Source organism: Papilio machaon, chromosome 23, assembly GCF_912999745.1.
Source record: "Papilio machaon chromosome 23, ilPapMach1.1, whole genome shotgun sequence".
In the NCBI taxonomy this organism is placed as follows: domain Eukaryota; kingdom Metazoa; phylum Arthropoda; class Insecta; order Lepidoptera; family Papilionidae; genus Papilio; species Papilio machaon.
This window is the reverse complement of record NC_060008.1, coordinates 1107068-1125008: the sequence shown is the minus strand read 5'-3', so window position 1 is coordinate 1125008 and position 17941 is coordinate 1107068. Positions and strand designations below refer to the sequence as shown.

Below are 17941 nucleotides of genomic sequence, written 5' to 3'. Positions count from 1 at the left end.
GACAAAAAACCCTGTTTCATAATGTATGAGTCAAATCGAACATAAATATCCATGAGCGCTGATGACTGCATCTCATCAATGGATGACGCATTGCGGTTTTGAAGCTTACGGGACCCTCCAAATAGCTCAATTAGCCAAAGCGATAGGGAACGGAATTGGAGGAATTATTGCTCATTCATTTTGTAATAATTATGACTATCCAAGTTTTAAAATAAATAAAACAAATTTAAATATTATTTGATTTTAAAAATCGTTAGCGAATTACCGTTTCTTTGAAAGGCATTAAGGAAGGCCTAAGATTATCCAGCAGTAGATTCACCCGACATAACTACCCTTGTCCCCTCAAAGGTGGTGTTTAAGGCATTTTCACAACGATAAGAAAAAAGATTGACAGAGGCTGCTAAAGCTTCACTAAATATACCTTTTTGACACCTCATATATAAAGTGTTACTTTCACTATTTGAGCTAATTTTCATATTAACTTATTTAAGCTGAGGAAAAGAACGGAATGTAAAGGATGTTTATTACAGTTACTCTTAGATGTAATCATATTTATTTGTCTTAACAACTAGTATGAATTATTCAAAATGCAACAAAGAAAACTTGTGTAATACATGATTCAGATGGAAACTGAGAACTGGAGATGATCAATACACAAGGCAGAGCTTACGTGACCTGATGAATATCGTAAACTGGGTATAAAACAACATTATGTTTATTGTTTCAACTGTCGTGTTGCACTGTCGTTGTGTTGGTGGCTCAGGTTAAGCTCTTGACTTGTAATCTGTAGGTACTGGATTCATATCCCGCCACGTATCAATGTGTTTTTCGACTTACAATTTACATGTGTACGTCGTACAACAAAACATTAACATGAAGGAAAACATCGTGATGCAACATGCAGATATCTGCGAAGAAATTCAATGATATGTGTGAAGTCAACCCGCACTAGACCAATGTGGTTGACTATGACCTAGAGTAACCCCTAACTTGGTGTAGGCTCCGAGTCCCTGAGTGGGGACGTATAGTGAGCTGATGATGTTGCACTATCGAAATTCTTGAGAACGTATTATCATCTCTTTTATTTTCCATTAAATTGACAGAGATAGGAAATGTTTTGGCTTTGTTATTTCACGGTTGCAATTTCTTCATTGTTTAAGTGCACAGTGATATGACAATTCAGTTCTGATTTATCTTATGCTAATGTTAACTTATATGTCGATTTAGATTCTAGCATTTAATGAGATTTCATAGATAAGTGAGATGTTTTTAATATCTGTGTAAATAGAGTTTGAATTCACTGTAAACCACCTACAGTATAATAATGAAGTCAGTCATACACGACACATGTAATGATTATTATCAATAACATATATAATCTGGTCCTTCGTTGTCTATATAAGACTAGATTTAGCATAGCTTAGTTAATCTGTATGCTGTTGCATTGCATATCTTGCATTTGTTTCCTGTTCCGGGTTCGATTGATACATGGACAAAGACTCATGCATGTCATCTAGAAAGACAGCCACAGCCAAGATTTTATCTCCAAAACTCAAAAGGGATTGATCTTAATCGGTCGCGAAATCTGGGTTATGTTTCGGGGATGTTTTCCTTACATTTAGATGGTATACTATTGAATTTATGTAAGAAGAACAAAATGAAAAATAACAAAAAAATAGTGATTTTCGATCAGTAGCTTCTGATTCCCAGGACCCTGGATCCACAAATAGTATCTTTTATTTTCTGCATCGTTTCTTTGATATACGATAGAGAGACAGAAATAATTTCTCTTTATGCTCTCCGTGTTAAATGTAACAACTAAAACCTCTGTTCCTGCATTTCTTGGGTGGTCCTTTAATGTCCTTGGGTGAAGAGAAATAGTATTTGAACACGTGCGTAAAATGATGTGTTATTTCTTGGAAAACAATAAGTTTAGCTCGAGTAAACATCGCCCGCTGATCTCATATTGAGGGCGCTAATATTAAAACTTGGCGTTCATCCACGCTGGCTATACATATACAAGATTTAAGCAATCATACAAAATTTGTGCTCGTTGACATAATTTCGTATAAATCTTTGAATAAACAATAGTTTAGGGCAACATTTTAATATCTTTTAATTTTTGGCACATCCCTGAAGCAACTTAATGCTGCACTTTCATAAGTGTTCTAAAGGACTCCCTTAGTGTGGTTATGACATGTTATATAAATCTTCATTAAGAGTGACTCTGAGTAAGGGCAATTAAACGTTACATCTTTACAGTCGAATTGGAAGAAGTAGTGCATAGAAGTTTTTACGTCATTACTCAGCCTTGCAGAATACGCAATGTTTTTTCCTTATTATTTCGCCAGAAGTACCCAGTAAGGTCATTCAACGTCTGTTCACTATTTACTCCGAATACATAATGTGTCATGTTCCGTGCTCAGTGTTACCAGTGCCAAAATAACCGCAGAATTATGTCAGGGTCCACCGCAATTATGATATGTTTCTAAAGAAAAATGAAATCATCCATTATGTTTAATTTTTACAAGATATTTATTATGGTAAAGTAACAGATGATGACATAATTATTTGCATTGGTGGGAAACAAAATGTCTTTCAGTCTTATACGAAACGGTTCACCTGAGTTCATAACATTTCTAATAACTAGAGTGGTTATTTCTTATAATCTACAAAGGTTAGTTGGGTTTGTAGTGTAGGCAGAGAAAACACATCTCCAACTGCACTTAGAGTCGACTAAACTGGTACGTAGTATGGATTTCTTAAACTCAACCTGTCTCAAACGACATTAGTAACCTTTTAACGTTTCTGAGTACGGTTACAAAAGATTAGACGGTAAGATTTTAAGATAGTCTTACCTAATTTACTGTTGGTGTTATCTAATTCCTCGCATAAATATTTTTCTTTATTTTGTAAATTTCTTATCTTAAATATTACACGTACAACAAACAAACACATCATTAAAACCTTGAACACGTTCTTCCCAAATATACTTGTAAAATTGCCATGTGAAATCGCTAAGTTAAAATTTCAGGTTAATTCAAAAATATGAAACAGATGTTTAATAAACGAAAATAGTTTTGATAGCATTTCGTAATTTTTTACTATCTACTTTTTATTAGACGTGAAATCAAATTTCTTAGTAACTTTATACATATAGCAATTGATACTTAGGCATTAGTAATAAAAACTTTAAATGTAGCCATAAATGTTAATTTAGTGAATCGCTTGAAGGTCACTCGTCGAGACGGTTCATGGTAAAAATACATTCGGTGAAAACGAGAACCAGTCAAACACGTTTTAGTATTGTTTGAATTTAACATTTCCGCTCGCACAAAATGTCCACAGACTGCAGAAAGGAGTATAGATAAGAATATAGTCACAATCTGTTTAGAACAACTAAGTCGGAACTTGGTTTTTAACAAGTGGAAATCTATCAAGTAACAAGTGTATTTCTTAAGCCAGGGGTGGTCAACAAATGGCACGCTACACAATATTTTGGGTAAGTCTCTGTTTATAAAATGCATTATGAAAAAAAGTTTCACTTCAGAAAGTGTGAAGTAGATATTATATGAGGAGCGAGCACAAGTGATTTCTACATAACGAAGTTTTTACAATAATCAAAAAGTCAAAATTACTCGATGGCACATCTATGACTTCATTGAACATCTTTTCGAAAAGTGGCATAAAGGTTTGCCATTCCTGATTTAAGCAATGCATTTTTTAGAAGCTTGAACCATCCCATCACAAACGACAATGCCCTCAAAAGGGGTTGCCGAAAGTATTCCACTTAATCTATTTAGACCTTCAGGAGTAGGATATTTAAAGATTTTTCCTGAAAAAAACATTTGCTTGGATAAACACGAATAAGTGAAAAAAATTGACTCTAAAGTAACTCTACCATATGGAATTATGTAATCGTTTAACTCAGCTGTACGTAGGTAAAAAAAGCTAGACTACTGAATGCAAATATGTCTAAACAGAAAGAGAAAGTTGTGATGTAATTTAGATACTTTGTAAGATGTGAAATATCCTTACTTTCAAAAACTATTTGCAAATTATTCCATATCCAAATATTCATAGTGTTAAAGAATTTTAGATAACTATTCAAATTTTAAATTTTATTCATTTACAAGTAGAAGGAAATCAAACTGAAAAGTCCCCACGTAATATATACCAATGAAGTTAATTAAGTCTGTAACAAAATTATAAAAAAAAACTATATATGATATTTATCGATACATATCGATATATTTGTATCAATTTAAAAGGAAGTAAATCAATCATTAGTCAAACGGTATCGGAAGATGTCTATCGATATATGTCGAATAAATAGGCCAGCACTACTGCAGTGCACTAGTGATGTAACTTCCTGGCTAGCATGCAGCCCACTTGGCCGACTCCCAGCCGCCAGGTAACTAATAAACTCTTTTATACTTGACACGTCATCTACACAATTTTAATTTTAACTTGCCATTTAATCGTTTTTTAGACATCGTAAATGTTAATTTATTTTTATATATTAATCATTAACGACTAAACTGAACGTTATAAAATTGTAGGTTCAGACGTGTTCGAGGTATTTATCAAGTATTGGTCCGTGGAGTCCACGGTACAGTAAAATTGGTATACGATGGCGGGAACTAAAGTTGAGTATTCATAAATTTTAAAACGTATCTTCGAGAAAAAGTATTGTAATTTCCTGTATATATCATTAGACGTAGAATAGGATTTAGTCCGAATTTTTTTTCTGCATTCAAGGATATATATTACGTTAATCGTGTTGACTGTCTATCTGTATTTAGTTTTTTTATAGATTACAGTGGGAGTCAAGTTCTAATTGACAGGTTGCGTGTGCGGACGACGCAGTTTCCTCATGCCTTATTTACAAGACGTGATTGATCAATTAACACTACGATAAGAGACACGTTATGATATAATTTTTGTAGTTCATACTTGATATTATTGTTGACTTGATGTTGGGAGATAAAAATAGGAATTTGTGCCCAAAGACAAAGTGCTATTTACCATGATCATAGCTACCTTTCCACATTATGTATACGTACATTCTATTTGGTAGAGTGATATTATTATAGGAGAGACGAGAAGTGATTTTAATTGCTTAAGAGTATAATACGTCATCGAATGACCTTCTAAACATTTGGTCTAATATAAAATGGGTTCACCAGGAACGAAGTTTTGAGGCAACAAACATAAAAAACGGACGGATTTAAAATCTCCGTCTTTTTGAAGTTGTATAAGAAGTTGTACAAAAATTAAATTAAATCGGTAAATTCATAGAAGTACATAGCAATTTCTGCATTTTTTTAGTCTTCTCTTTGTAAACAAGCGATAGGAACTAGTTAGCTTCGCTCGAGGTCACATGAGACCTTCATTCATTTCGCAACCCAACTTATATATTCCTATACAATTTTAATCCATTCATTCAATACAAAGAATACTGAACTACCTTGAAATGACACGTAGGAACAAATAGTACAAGTTGTATTAGAATGTGTGGGCGTGAAGAGGAAAGAGGACAGGCGAATCAAACATACTATATTAGCGAGGGGATATTTATTTCTGGCATTTTCTAAGAATCAAAGATTTTAGAGCAATTTTGATGTGAGTTGTCTTCTGAAAATATATTTATAACTAGCTTTTACCCGCGACTCCGTCCGCGCGGAATAAAAATTAAAAAATAAAAAATAAAAATGGGGTAAAAATTATCCTATGTCCGTTTCCTGGTTCTAAGCTAACTGCCCACCAATTTTCAGTCAAATCGATTCAGCCGTTCTTGAGTTATAAATGGTGTAACTAACACAACTTTCTTTTATATATATAGATATATATATATATATATATATATATATATATAGATAGATATATAGATTATGGAGTTATGAAGTATCATACAATGTGATTTCATTGTAAACAATGAGCCTCTTGTTAGTTGTATTACACTAATTTTGTAGACGAGTAGAATTTTACCTGCTGATTGCAACAACGATCAATCTTTCACTCCAGTGCACTTCCACAGTTCATCAGAAGTTTGCTTTGGTTCTGGTTAAGGTAATACAGGTAAGTCCAATAGACGAACATAGGGTGATGATGTTGAAGCTAAAAGAAATGCATCTGTTATCTCTACCACTTTATGTACGGACGTGAATTATTATGATGATAGACTAAAGTAATACGTCAAATCACCACGTTTATTCATCTATGCTTAGAACTTGGTACCAGAAAATAGAAATTCATATCAGCGTATCTCCTAAACATCGTTTCTATTGCTCTATTCTGAGATAACCTTCGAATGTTTCTGGAGCAGTGTGTTGAGCGGCGGTAGCGCTGCAAGTTATATTTTTTCTCGGAATCTCGGATATTTATTTTAATACCGAAGATCGATGGGGTTTAAAAATAGTTACACAGATTTTGTATGCTGAAGAACATAGAACTGAATGGGACTCTGATGAGAAATATGAATGGGTACAAAGGTATATTAAATATTGATCGAGAAAGTTTACTTTGATTGATGTATTAGTGTGGGCTGTCAGATGCCCTTTACCAGATAACTACCGGTGTCGCTAGGGCTATGTGGCGTTTTACGAAATACCCGTAGGTGGGCATCGCTCAATACCGGTCGCATGACGTAGGCGGGCGGCATTTTACAATTCGCCCACTGCTTTACTGAGGAAATATTACATAAAAATATACTTGCGATGAAATCATTGATGTGGATAATAACGGTGACAAAAAGCCTTTAGAATAGCTTAAAATTGTCTGGTCTGGAAGAACTGCACTTATGCAAATGGATTTAAAAGTGGTATTCTTTTAGATCACAGAGTATATTAATTCATAGCGACGATGCCTTTAAACTATGTAATACGGATCTTTTATTACTGTATACGTCACGATTTTGTATTTAATGATAAGTGTATTAGAGAACAAAACCTATAAAACACAATGTCCTTGTCGATAATCTTGAGATATCTACCATAATGACCGCACACCTACTCACGTTCACAAAACCGCCAAGTTTACACCTAGATTTGACATTTTAACAAAGCAATATAATCAATATTAAGTAGACAATAAGAACTAAATTACTTTAAAACATACGTTGTCAATGAAGGACCTGTGTGGTCGACTATAAAATTACCTATACAAGATTTCATGGAGCAAATACTCTATTCAGAGCTGATGTACAAATTATGTATAGTTAAAATGTAATACTGTGTGTGTGTTCACTTGATGAAGTGTTACAAATCTGGTTGCAGGTTAATCGAATTTAAATTCCACTTGAATATATAAAAGGTGTTCATTTTCGTTCGTCATCGTTCTCTTTCACTCTACTCGATGTTATATTTTTCTTCTCTTTCATGTAACGAAACTATACATCTTTGACATTTTAAAACGATTTAATTGTATTTCAAAACACAAGCTATACCAGTATTTTAGAAATTATCAAGCAATTGACTAAATACATAACTTTAACTTCTTTTTATACCATAGTTCTTGTATTATTCGTTTATATATACATTTTATCTTTTGTAATATTTAAATTTTTATTTATCTGTATATGAATATTTATGTTTGGTTATCCACCGCTGCACCTGGCGTGCGGATAGTCGTAAGGGTTTTCGCGGAAGATCAGCGCTGAATGGTCCAGAGAGGAGCACCCAGCATACAAAGCTGAGGGAGGACCCTATCCGGTCAGCATTGCAATTTTAATTATAAATATTTCCTTGTTCTAATTTAATTTTTATTTAATTCTGTTTTATGTATTTATAATTATTTTGTAATATGTGAGTTTTTAATTACGTTGTAATGGTGTAAAGGATTAAATGTTATTTTATTTTTATTTATTTTTTAAATATTCATCTGCGAAGGCCTATTTTATTTCTAAAGATAAAAATATTACTAAAATAACAAAATGAAGTTAATTAGCAAATATAAGTCGCGAAACAGCGATACGGTCAGTAATAAAAACTTATCTAGAAGGAAAAGTCATTAATAACTGCAATGAACTCAAAGTTCAGATAAAACTTAATCTACTTCTGTACAAACTTGACCCCTTTAGTGCGGTACAACGCGTGACGTCACCTGACCTCACGATGAGAATATACGCTTTTATATCAACTAATGTAAATTAATTGGAATCGAATGTTTATAGTTTGAATTTATAGTGAAAAATACTTTTTTAAACGTTGGATTCTCATTTAACAACCGATAAAATTTTTTATCTGTTGATTTAATATAACCGTTTTAGAATCTTACTTACTAATATTATAAATGAGAATTAGGTTAGCATGGATGGAGAAAATATCTACTGAACGAATCTTGGCGAAATTTGGCATACATGTAGTATATAGTTTGGTAGCACATATAGGTTACTAAAGTTAAAAGCTAATCTATATACCTATATATGTATAAGAGAAAGTCGTGTTAGTTACACTATTTATAACTCAAGATTGGTCGAACTGATTTAGCTGAAAATTGATGGGGAGGTAGCTTAGAACCAGGAGACGGACATAGGAACTTTTTTTATCTTGTGTGCATTTTTTTTATTACGCGCGGACGAAGTCGCGGGTAAAAGCTAGTAGTTAATAATTTCAGGTATATTGTAATTTGAAACAATATTACTGTAGAATTATTCTGCAGTGCCACTTGTATTTATTACACATAATGTAATCCCTATAATCCTCTTTAATTAAACCGAGACATCAACACGTTTGTTTCGGGTAATCTACGAAAAGCCTGGATCGATGTTTACGGTACTTTTACTGGAAAGGTAGCATAATATAAAAAAAAAATAAGTTTTATTGATCCACAAATTTTTTTTTTTTACAATTCAATAGGACTCTGCCTCCTGTGGTAGGTGGGGACCTGTGTTCCCCTGTGTGTGTGAATATATAAGAGGATCTTAGATTACTTTTTTATTTATTCTGTCCTGAAGGCGCTGGCGACCGCTAGAGCCAAATAAAGCTATAGTTCATATAATATCACATATGGCGACTTGACTAACAAGCTAACAACGTGCTGTACAGTATAAATTATTTAACTAACGCCATTACAACGACATCTGTCTCAATGACAAGACATGACATCAGAGGTGGCACGCTTCTGACATTTATTGCCACACATGCGACAAACATTTAAAACTGTTATATTTAGATCAAAGAACACTGATTTTAATGAGTTAAACTTTAACTCGGTCTAGAGTTGTGTGTGATTTTGATATCTTCGGTTGTAAACTTCATTGGACAAAAAAATTACAATCAACTTGTCACATATGTTTCAAAATCGTTAAAGTACTTTCGGATAAAGTTCGTAAAAAAATTGATTTCGCTTTTTTGCCAACTGTACTTTGGTGATTTACGTGCATTAAGAATTTAAAATGATAGATACAAGATAATGAGCAGCCCTGTAAACAATAATTAGATTGAATTCGAACTTACAAGCAAAGATCTATCTTGTTACCACGTACATTGGTTTGTTTAGAGATTCGTCGAAGCTAGAACGAATGAGCGTTTCTAAATATAGTTCCACGGCCCGTTAAAACTATACAACTACGCCACAGAGTCCCAAACTTCTCTTAGTCCACTTTGGGAATATTACTGCGATGTCTTACTGCTCATTTCTCCCTCAACTTGTGATGCCTCAACTTAATTTCCTTCCATCAAAAACTCTCGCTGTGTCGTTCATGGACCTCACAGGTTGTGAAATGGTATGGCCAGTAGAACTAAGGGTCTGTTGAGACAGACCGGGGTGGAGAGCAGAGCAGATTAGTAAACGGAAATAAAATTGAGCTCTATACGATTGAAGCGAAGTTTCATTTTACTTTATGCGTATTTTCTCTTCGCCATTTTCCGTGTGCACGGATTCTTAAGGTCATTTAAGTAGCTATTTCTTTCTAAAAGGCACCAGCAATGCATCTGCAGTTCTTCTGATATTGTGGATGTCCACAGGCGACCATGATCGATCCCAATGTTCCCGCCACTCTTTTGCTACCTTCTCGTATAGGTGGACCTTACTTACAACATTTTAAGGACCACTGATTTAAATAAATAAAAGTTATAAGAGAATCGAAACGTAATGCTTTTTATAGCAACATGAGTAATCAATTAGCAATGAAAGGCATAATTGTTAATTGCTTGAATGTTAATTGACTAAGGCGCCTTCGATATCGCACACGTCATGCCCCAGTCCTGGCCAGCTATTTGTGTACTTCCGTCAAAATGAACTTTGAAGAGATGAGATTAACCCTTAAACTTAAACACGTCTTCTACATTTACATGTTATAAATCTATACGTATAATTAAAATTTGAATGTCTGTATGTATTTTATATAGAAAAAATGTCTTATTTCGTACACATGAAGTATTTGCGTCGCTGATAATTAAAAACCGATTTTTGACATTTTTAACTATCTGTCTGTTTGTTCCGGCTTATCTCCAAAACGGCTGGACCGATTATGAAAGGACTTTGACGGGAAGGTAGCTGATGTACGTGGGCATATTTAAGGCTACTTTTATTAATTCTGCGTTGACAAAGTCGAGTGCGACCGCTAGTGTATGTCAGAAGTAAAAAAAAAATACTGAACAACTAAAAGTAATGAGTGCAAACGGTTATTGAACTTGTGTGAAAACGAAAGTAGAGTTGTACATACCATAATGAGGATCTTTGTTACAAGCTCTGGGTTTGATTATCAAGAAAAAGCGAGACGGTTACTGAAATATATTTGTGTGAAAGAGAGAGGGTACGTGTGCGAAAATAAACGAAAAGACGAAGCGGATCGACGATGATGTCATGTTAGAGGCGAATAGCGGTCAAGGTACGCTGGTCAGCGAGATAAAACCAAGAAAATATGTACAGTCAAAAACAAAAATCATATATGTTTCATAAGAACGTTTAAATACACTTCACTTAGAGCGTCGGTGGCTCAGGGGTTAAGCACTTGACTTGCAATCTGCAGGTCCAGGGTTCGAATTCCGCCATGTACCAATATGTTTTTCGATTTACATATGTACATTTATCCGACGTTCTTACGGTGAAGGAAAACATCGTGATGCTGCACATATCTGAGAAGAAATTCAATGACATGTGTGAAGTCAACCAACCCGCATTTGGCCAGCTTGGTTGACTATGACCTAGTCACCCCTAACTTGGGGTAGGCTCCGAGCCCCTCAGTGGGGACGTATAGTGAGTTGAAGATGAAATACACTTCAAAATACCAACGCACAGGTCTTTTGAGTTCTATGTAAACAGTTGAGATAAAATAGTTTCTTGAACAAGTGTCGCATCGTTTGCTTTGTGATTTCACTATGAAGGAATAAAATAATATGTTGTGTAGTATTTCGAGCGCAACTGTACTCGTTGAACATGAGCAGTAAATTATGAAGGCGGTGTATTCTCCGCGATCGTGTATTTATTTTATTTAAACTCAGCGCCTGCGACTGATCAATATTTTTGCTTCACTGCAATTTGTTTAATGACTGAATATTCTTACGTAATCTTGATAGGAATATTTAGTTTTATATTATTAAATTATACTCATAGGATATGAACGATGTATCGCATTTTTAATTGCTTTTGCAAATGTCATTTGTAATTTCAACGAAATAAAAAATAACTCTTGTTCCTGTCTCCTAGAGTATTTTTTTATATAACGTGCACGGAATACAATAGGTCTATCGTTAATACATACATTTACAAATATGTATTAAATATGTATGTCAATTTTCAAATTGTATGTATTCATACATCAAACATCTCGTAACTGTGTAACAGCTGTTAATCGTAATTTATTCCATAACATACATACATTTAGACATTCATTTGCTGACGTATCGATGAGTCAAGCCGAATTCCATCGTTAGTGCACTCACCAAATATAAAGTGTACACTCAAATGTTTCTTATAACAAAAAAAATATATTAAGAGTATTTTTTTCGTCACTGACAATTTTTTTTAAACAATACTCACGTGAAAGTAAGTTATTTGTCTCTATTAAGATTATAAGACCCTTTAAAGGTTCTAAGTTAAGTAGTTTTTAGGAGGTTGGATTTTTTAAACCGGACCCGCGATCTTTAGAAAGATTTTTCCATATAGTGTTTTTCACCGTCTACTTATTTTTAAGACCGATATACTCAAAAGTGATAATTATAACAGACTATCTGTCGCCCACGACTCCGTCCGCGCGGAATTAAAAAATTAACTTAATTAGTAGCCTATATGTTCTTCCAGACTATATTCTACATCTGTGACAAATTTCATCAAGATCCGTTGAGCGGTTCCGGAGATACCTTCAAACAAACATCCATCTGTCTAAACATTCGCATTTATAATAGTATTATGATTAAACCTAATGAGATAGTGACGTCAAAAACAGCGAAGGTAAACTCAAAGTCAAACCGATTCAGTTAATTTAAACTTGCTAATTAATGCTGTTCCTTTAATAACTGGCATAAAACATTCAACGATAAAGGTTATATTCGATGTGAATATAAGTTCACAATCTTTATATACTTCATACTTTTTTTTTGTAATTATGGATACAGATGTTACAAAATTTTGCTGACCCAAGAAGTAGGATAATCTAACATAATACGAAGTATTAATTGTATTTTTTTATCATTACCTAGTTTATAATATCCTTCGCAATGTATTGACAATTTAGATTCAGTATACAAGATGAACGATTTAAATATTTTTCTTCCAACCGTACTTAAAGTATTTGATGGTTACGTCATCTGTGATACATGTGGGTTGAATTTATCTGTGAAAGTTTTAATCTTGCGTTCGAAAATTATACATTTTATTCCATAATTTATTTGTCATCTATGTCTATCTATACTGATGTGATCATCTTATACCTCCCTATAGTCGAATTTCCCGCAATAGTCGGCTACAAGTAGTTATTACGCTTGCGTGACAATAACTTTACCACACTGATCTTTATAAATGGTTAGGCGATTGCTTGGAAATGACAGCTTTTGTTTCGTTCCGATTTAAACTCGCCTGTTGATGTTACGTGACAGTTGATTCTATCTGTATTATTAGTTCGAATCGACACAGCCGCTACCATTAGCGCGAAAATGGCGAAAATCAAATTGGCACAAAATTCTACGTCTTATAGCCAGTCCATTTGTAGACGTCAGTGCTTTACCATCGAAGCTGTACTATAGACAGTTTTGTCTTTCTGCCTACCTTCAAATTGTGTTTTCATTAACGATACTTTCACAAACCTTCAAACACCCACGTTTTATCAGCGTCACCATTTAAGCTAAATGCTCTCGTAGTCACGTTCGAATAATGGAAGTTACAAAATGCTCAGGAATGTTAAAGTCTCGCTTCAAAAAAACTGACTTGATATAGGCCTAGGTAATGAAAATTCTTGTCAAGAATATAGTATTTTACCTCGAACAAAGAGCTAGTAAATCTAGCTCTATAAAAATCTAGAGTCTAGCTATTAAAAAGGGGAACACTGCCAGTATCTTCGGAACCTTGCCTAAAGGGACTCCTTATATTTTTTAAGGTTTTTAGTTCTAGCGTAATATTAATATAGAAATGTTATATTGAGTCATTATGTACATAAATAACTAAAATAAGATATAATATTATAATAGAAGAGAATTCTATGACTAAAATATTTTTTTAATTAATTCTTGTATTAAATGTTTTGTACCCTTTAAATTGCGGCTATTACTAACACATATTCTTATCTGTTTTTTTTTATGTAAGATGCCAATGTGTCTTTGTAAATGTTTCCGTAGTGGAAACTTATAATCTTCTATATATATAAAAGAAAGTCGTGTTAGTTACACTATTTATAACTCAAGAACGGCTGAATCGATTTGACTGAAAATTGGTGGGCAGGTAGCTTAGAACCAGGAAACGGACATAGGATAATTTCTACCCCGTTTTCTATTTTTTTTTTATTCCGCGCGGACGGAGTCGCGGGTAAAAGCTAGTTATAAATAAACTAATTTACATCTTCCCTACAACTGTTATCTGGTCACTTTGATGTGGGCTCTTTGTATCTGATTATAGCACACGTTGGATCAAAAGACGCCGGAACTTACGTTGCTGAATCTTTATTTAATTAGGTACTTTTATATCTTCTTAATAGATCCAATTTACCTTTGATGTTATATTTTTTGATTCGAGAGCTAAAGAGGTTGGTCCATTTTGAAGAAAGTGATAGAGCAGACAGGAGAGATTCTATCTTGGTAATTTTTGAATAACTAGTAAATCATATACGAATCTAAATTAAAAATCAAAACTTAAATAACAAAACGAAATATGTATTTTTGTTTGAATTAATATCAGAAATCAGTACAAATCTAGATTTAAATTGATAAAAGCAAAACTAATATTGAAATAAACCGGTTCTATTTGAATGAATCAAACAGGTCTTATAATTTCAACATCAAGTTTTTCAATATAGAAATAATTTTAAACTCTACATAAATAAGTTATAAGAGTAGTAATTGCTTGCAGTAAGTTATTTGATTTATCAATCACAAGTATTGACCATTGCAATAACTATATTTGCAACACGTTTCATGTTTGAATAGTCATTAGTTGATGTTTACAAATCTTTAATAGAAAAGAAATAAATGTACATTAGAACCAGGATAAGCGAGATACCTCTATATGCGAGAGTCACTGTTCGGTCCTGATGGACGATCTCCATAATCGAGTCCTCTATAATCTCTCTCGACTCTCTCGTTTATTCGAGTTCGACTGTATTTGAATAATCCAATCAAATTTTTAAATTGATCTATGTTCCGTACCGCAATCTTTCAATTTCCAAGGTCAAACAATACCGGTTGTGTCTACTACTCTCTCTTCCTAAAACTACTAAATTACCACTACTACTAAAACAAAAAAAACTATTGCTATGATGCTGTCATAAATGTTTATGTACTAAAATAGAAACCTTATTTGCTTCAAATAGATCTATCCAGAAGTTACTTTGAAAATGTCTTTAGTTAACTAAGTTGACACTAATTAATCATTACTTTGAGACGATGTCAGACGATCACTCGTCGCTTGGAGTTACAAGTCACGTCTTTTACTGCCGTGCTGTTATTAATATTCAGATCGTGAACTTTGACAATCTGTTACATGCATTTGAAATGTAAGATAATAATATTTTAAATGTATTTTGATTATGCATAGGCGTTTGATATAGTTTACTATTGTTTTTTTATTTAACTTCTAAGTAATTTAAGTATACTTCAATAAAGTAATGATTTATTTTGAACGTATTTATCTTAGAATTCCCTAACTTATGATGCCAGTTTATAAAGATTTCTTTAAATCGAATAAAGATATGGTGTACCGCAGGGCTATAAACTGGGACCTATTTTCACCGCTTGTAAATTCTTTACCATTTGTAATAAATTATTATACATTTGACATTTCTCAAGTATTACCAACAAAGAGTTAGTTAAGGATAAACTAGTAATGTAGTTATTTACAGTACAAGTCCATATTAGTACTTGCATAAATCAAATTGGCAATGGCGACTACTGTTTCTATTGTAACTTATGTTCTTACAATCGAGGCTTTGCCTCCTTTAGCAAGTTTATTACTAAAGTTGTATTTAATGATCTTTTTATACTTGATAGAAGTTGCCCGCGAATTCTTTCGCGCGAAATTTAAAAAAACTAGTTATCCGAGGTTATTCTTCGAGGTAGCTTTGTAACAAAGGAAAGAATTTTTCAAATCGGTTCTGGAGTTTCCAAGCCTATTCAATGTAATCAATAAACATACATTCAAATCTTTTCTATTTATATTTATTTATAGTACTAGTTTCTAGTTAATATCTTTGTTTCTATTTTGCAACATGTTATTCCTTTGACTTTGAAATATGTAGAGCATTCGTTTTGACTTTGATAATATATGTAAATTTAATTTGTTTGACTTACACATAATTTGCATACAAAAGTGTTGCTGACGACACTTCGTTATTCATCCACCGGATATTGATCAGTATTGTAATTTGCAAAATCTTGACAATTTATAAAAACTTAAATACAGTGCATTACAAACTAGGAGACAACAGATAGCTTAAGGGACAATTCCACTGATTTACTGATGTTTGTAGATATATAGATCATATTATCAAACAAGATAAAATCTCGCGTCGGTGATAAATGTGAGCGTTGTTATAACCGTGACACAGTCTCTGTCACTACCAGATTTGGTGCGCGAGGACTTCAGCTGTACAAATATTTTACATATTTCAATGTCGACTTAAAGCTCATTAACACATACACACTACGTACATACACATATAAATTGCTTTTTGAACGTCAAATGTTTCAACGTTGTTCTTTAGATCATTTGTCTCATATACCTAACATGAGTGAAATAAGGACAGCCTTCTTCGGAGCACCAGCTTTTCGTCATCTTTGTTCATTTCAGTGGTCCCTCCCATCGTGTTAACCCTAAATGTGTACAATTGATGTTTAAGAAGTCTAGATGCAAAGTAATAGAAACGAGACAATCTCGCTATTTGCACGTTGAAACCAGCTCTATAAATTTGTAATCGTGGGACGTAAGATTGGAGTTGCTTAATTTGCACTGACCACTAATGCAGTTTCATTCAAATATTTGCTAGGGTTATCGTACGACGGATAAAATATTAAAAGATAGGAAAATACGATCTAACTAGAACATAGATTTTGGTAACTATGCCTACCTATCTGGTGCTTGTCTGGTCTCTTGAAAGATTCCTTATTATATCATTAAATCTTACTTGATGATTAGAAGACGTAGATTATCATCAGGTTTAATGAAAAAATTATTTCAACTATTTAGGATCAGCCCTAACACAGTTTAATGACGCAAAGTTAATAAATTCCAAACAAATGCTAGAAATTCATAAGCTAATTTTTAAAGAGATTGTAAACCTTATTTCCTAAAGGTTAAGATGCATAATAACATCAGATTTATTGTGAAGGCGTCAGGTGTTTAAATTAACTATATTTAGTGGGTACCACTAAGGAACGATTAATGTGGGCGATTTATTGACTGTGGAAAGAATTAGGTTATGTTCAGAACAAATTAGCGTGTTTTTTTCGAGGTTAACTGTCAGTTTGGCTTTGTAATGACATAGAGCTACGAAGTAATAGATAGTTTTCTTTGGGACTTTCGCAGTTTTAATGGAATTAATAGCAAAATTCTAAGAAATTGTAAGAATTTGTCAATGATAGATGTTTTTGCTTGTTTCAGGTTGAATAAGCCATCAAGATGACGACGAAATCGTACAGCAAACACAAGGAGTACAAGGAGATATCCAGCAGAGGCACTGTGCCTTACACTGACGAACAATTCGGTAAAGTATCAAGATATAATATGTCGTAATCTCGGTATAGATGAAATAATATTCTTTTGATTAGTGCGATGATGCGATCCACCATTTTATAAGCAAATTTACAACAAAACAGACAGATAATCTTGATCTATATTGCTTCAATAATGACGGTACTTTCAAAAAGTTCTATGCGAAATACTCAGTACCGTAAACCTTTCCCAAGGTTAAAATTGAGTAAACTACTTTCATGTTTAACTTTTTTTGTAACAAATCTAAGCCATCAAATAAATTCAACCTATAAGTATTCAATTACAGACATGATGAAATCCGAGCTCCTACCCAAAGGCAGTAAACTGGACTCATTGGGCCGCGGTACTGGCACCCGGGAGTACCACTACGAGTACAAAGAAGAGAAGCTTCCAGGTGGGAAGTATGATCGGAAGGACTACCATACTGTTGAGGTAAGTTCAGACATAACCTAACATATAGTATTCAATGGATAATATTTACTGTTTCTAAAATAAACATGTAGTCAAATCACCTAATTAATAGTGTAGGTTAGTTAAAAGGTCATTTAGTTAGACATTATTCCAGTTTAGATACTAGTCATAA

General features: G+C 33.3%; 1 protein-coding gene across 2 annotated transcripts in view; it reads left to right on the top strand.

The window, feature by feature from the left end:
- The window catches only part of LOC106713592 (transmembrane protein 208), a 29560-nt gene that overhangs the window by 4974 nt on the left and 6645 nt on the right, over positions 1 to 17941 (top strand). The window contains exons 2-3 of one of the 2 annotated variants that reach the window (XM_045683691.1): positions 17252 to 17350; positions 17645 to 17790. In XM_045683691.1, the coding sequence (XP_045539647.1) occupies positions 17266 to 17350; positions 17645 to 17790 (231 nt within the window). In that variant the 5' untranslated portion in view covers positions 17252 to 17265. Of the gene's footprint in view, positions 1 to 17247; positions 17351 to 17644; positions 17791 to 17941 lie in introns of both variants that reach the window. The other variant, XM_045683690.1, reaches the window with a different exon arrangement.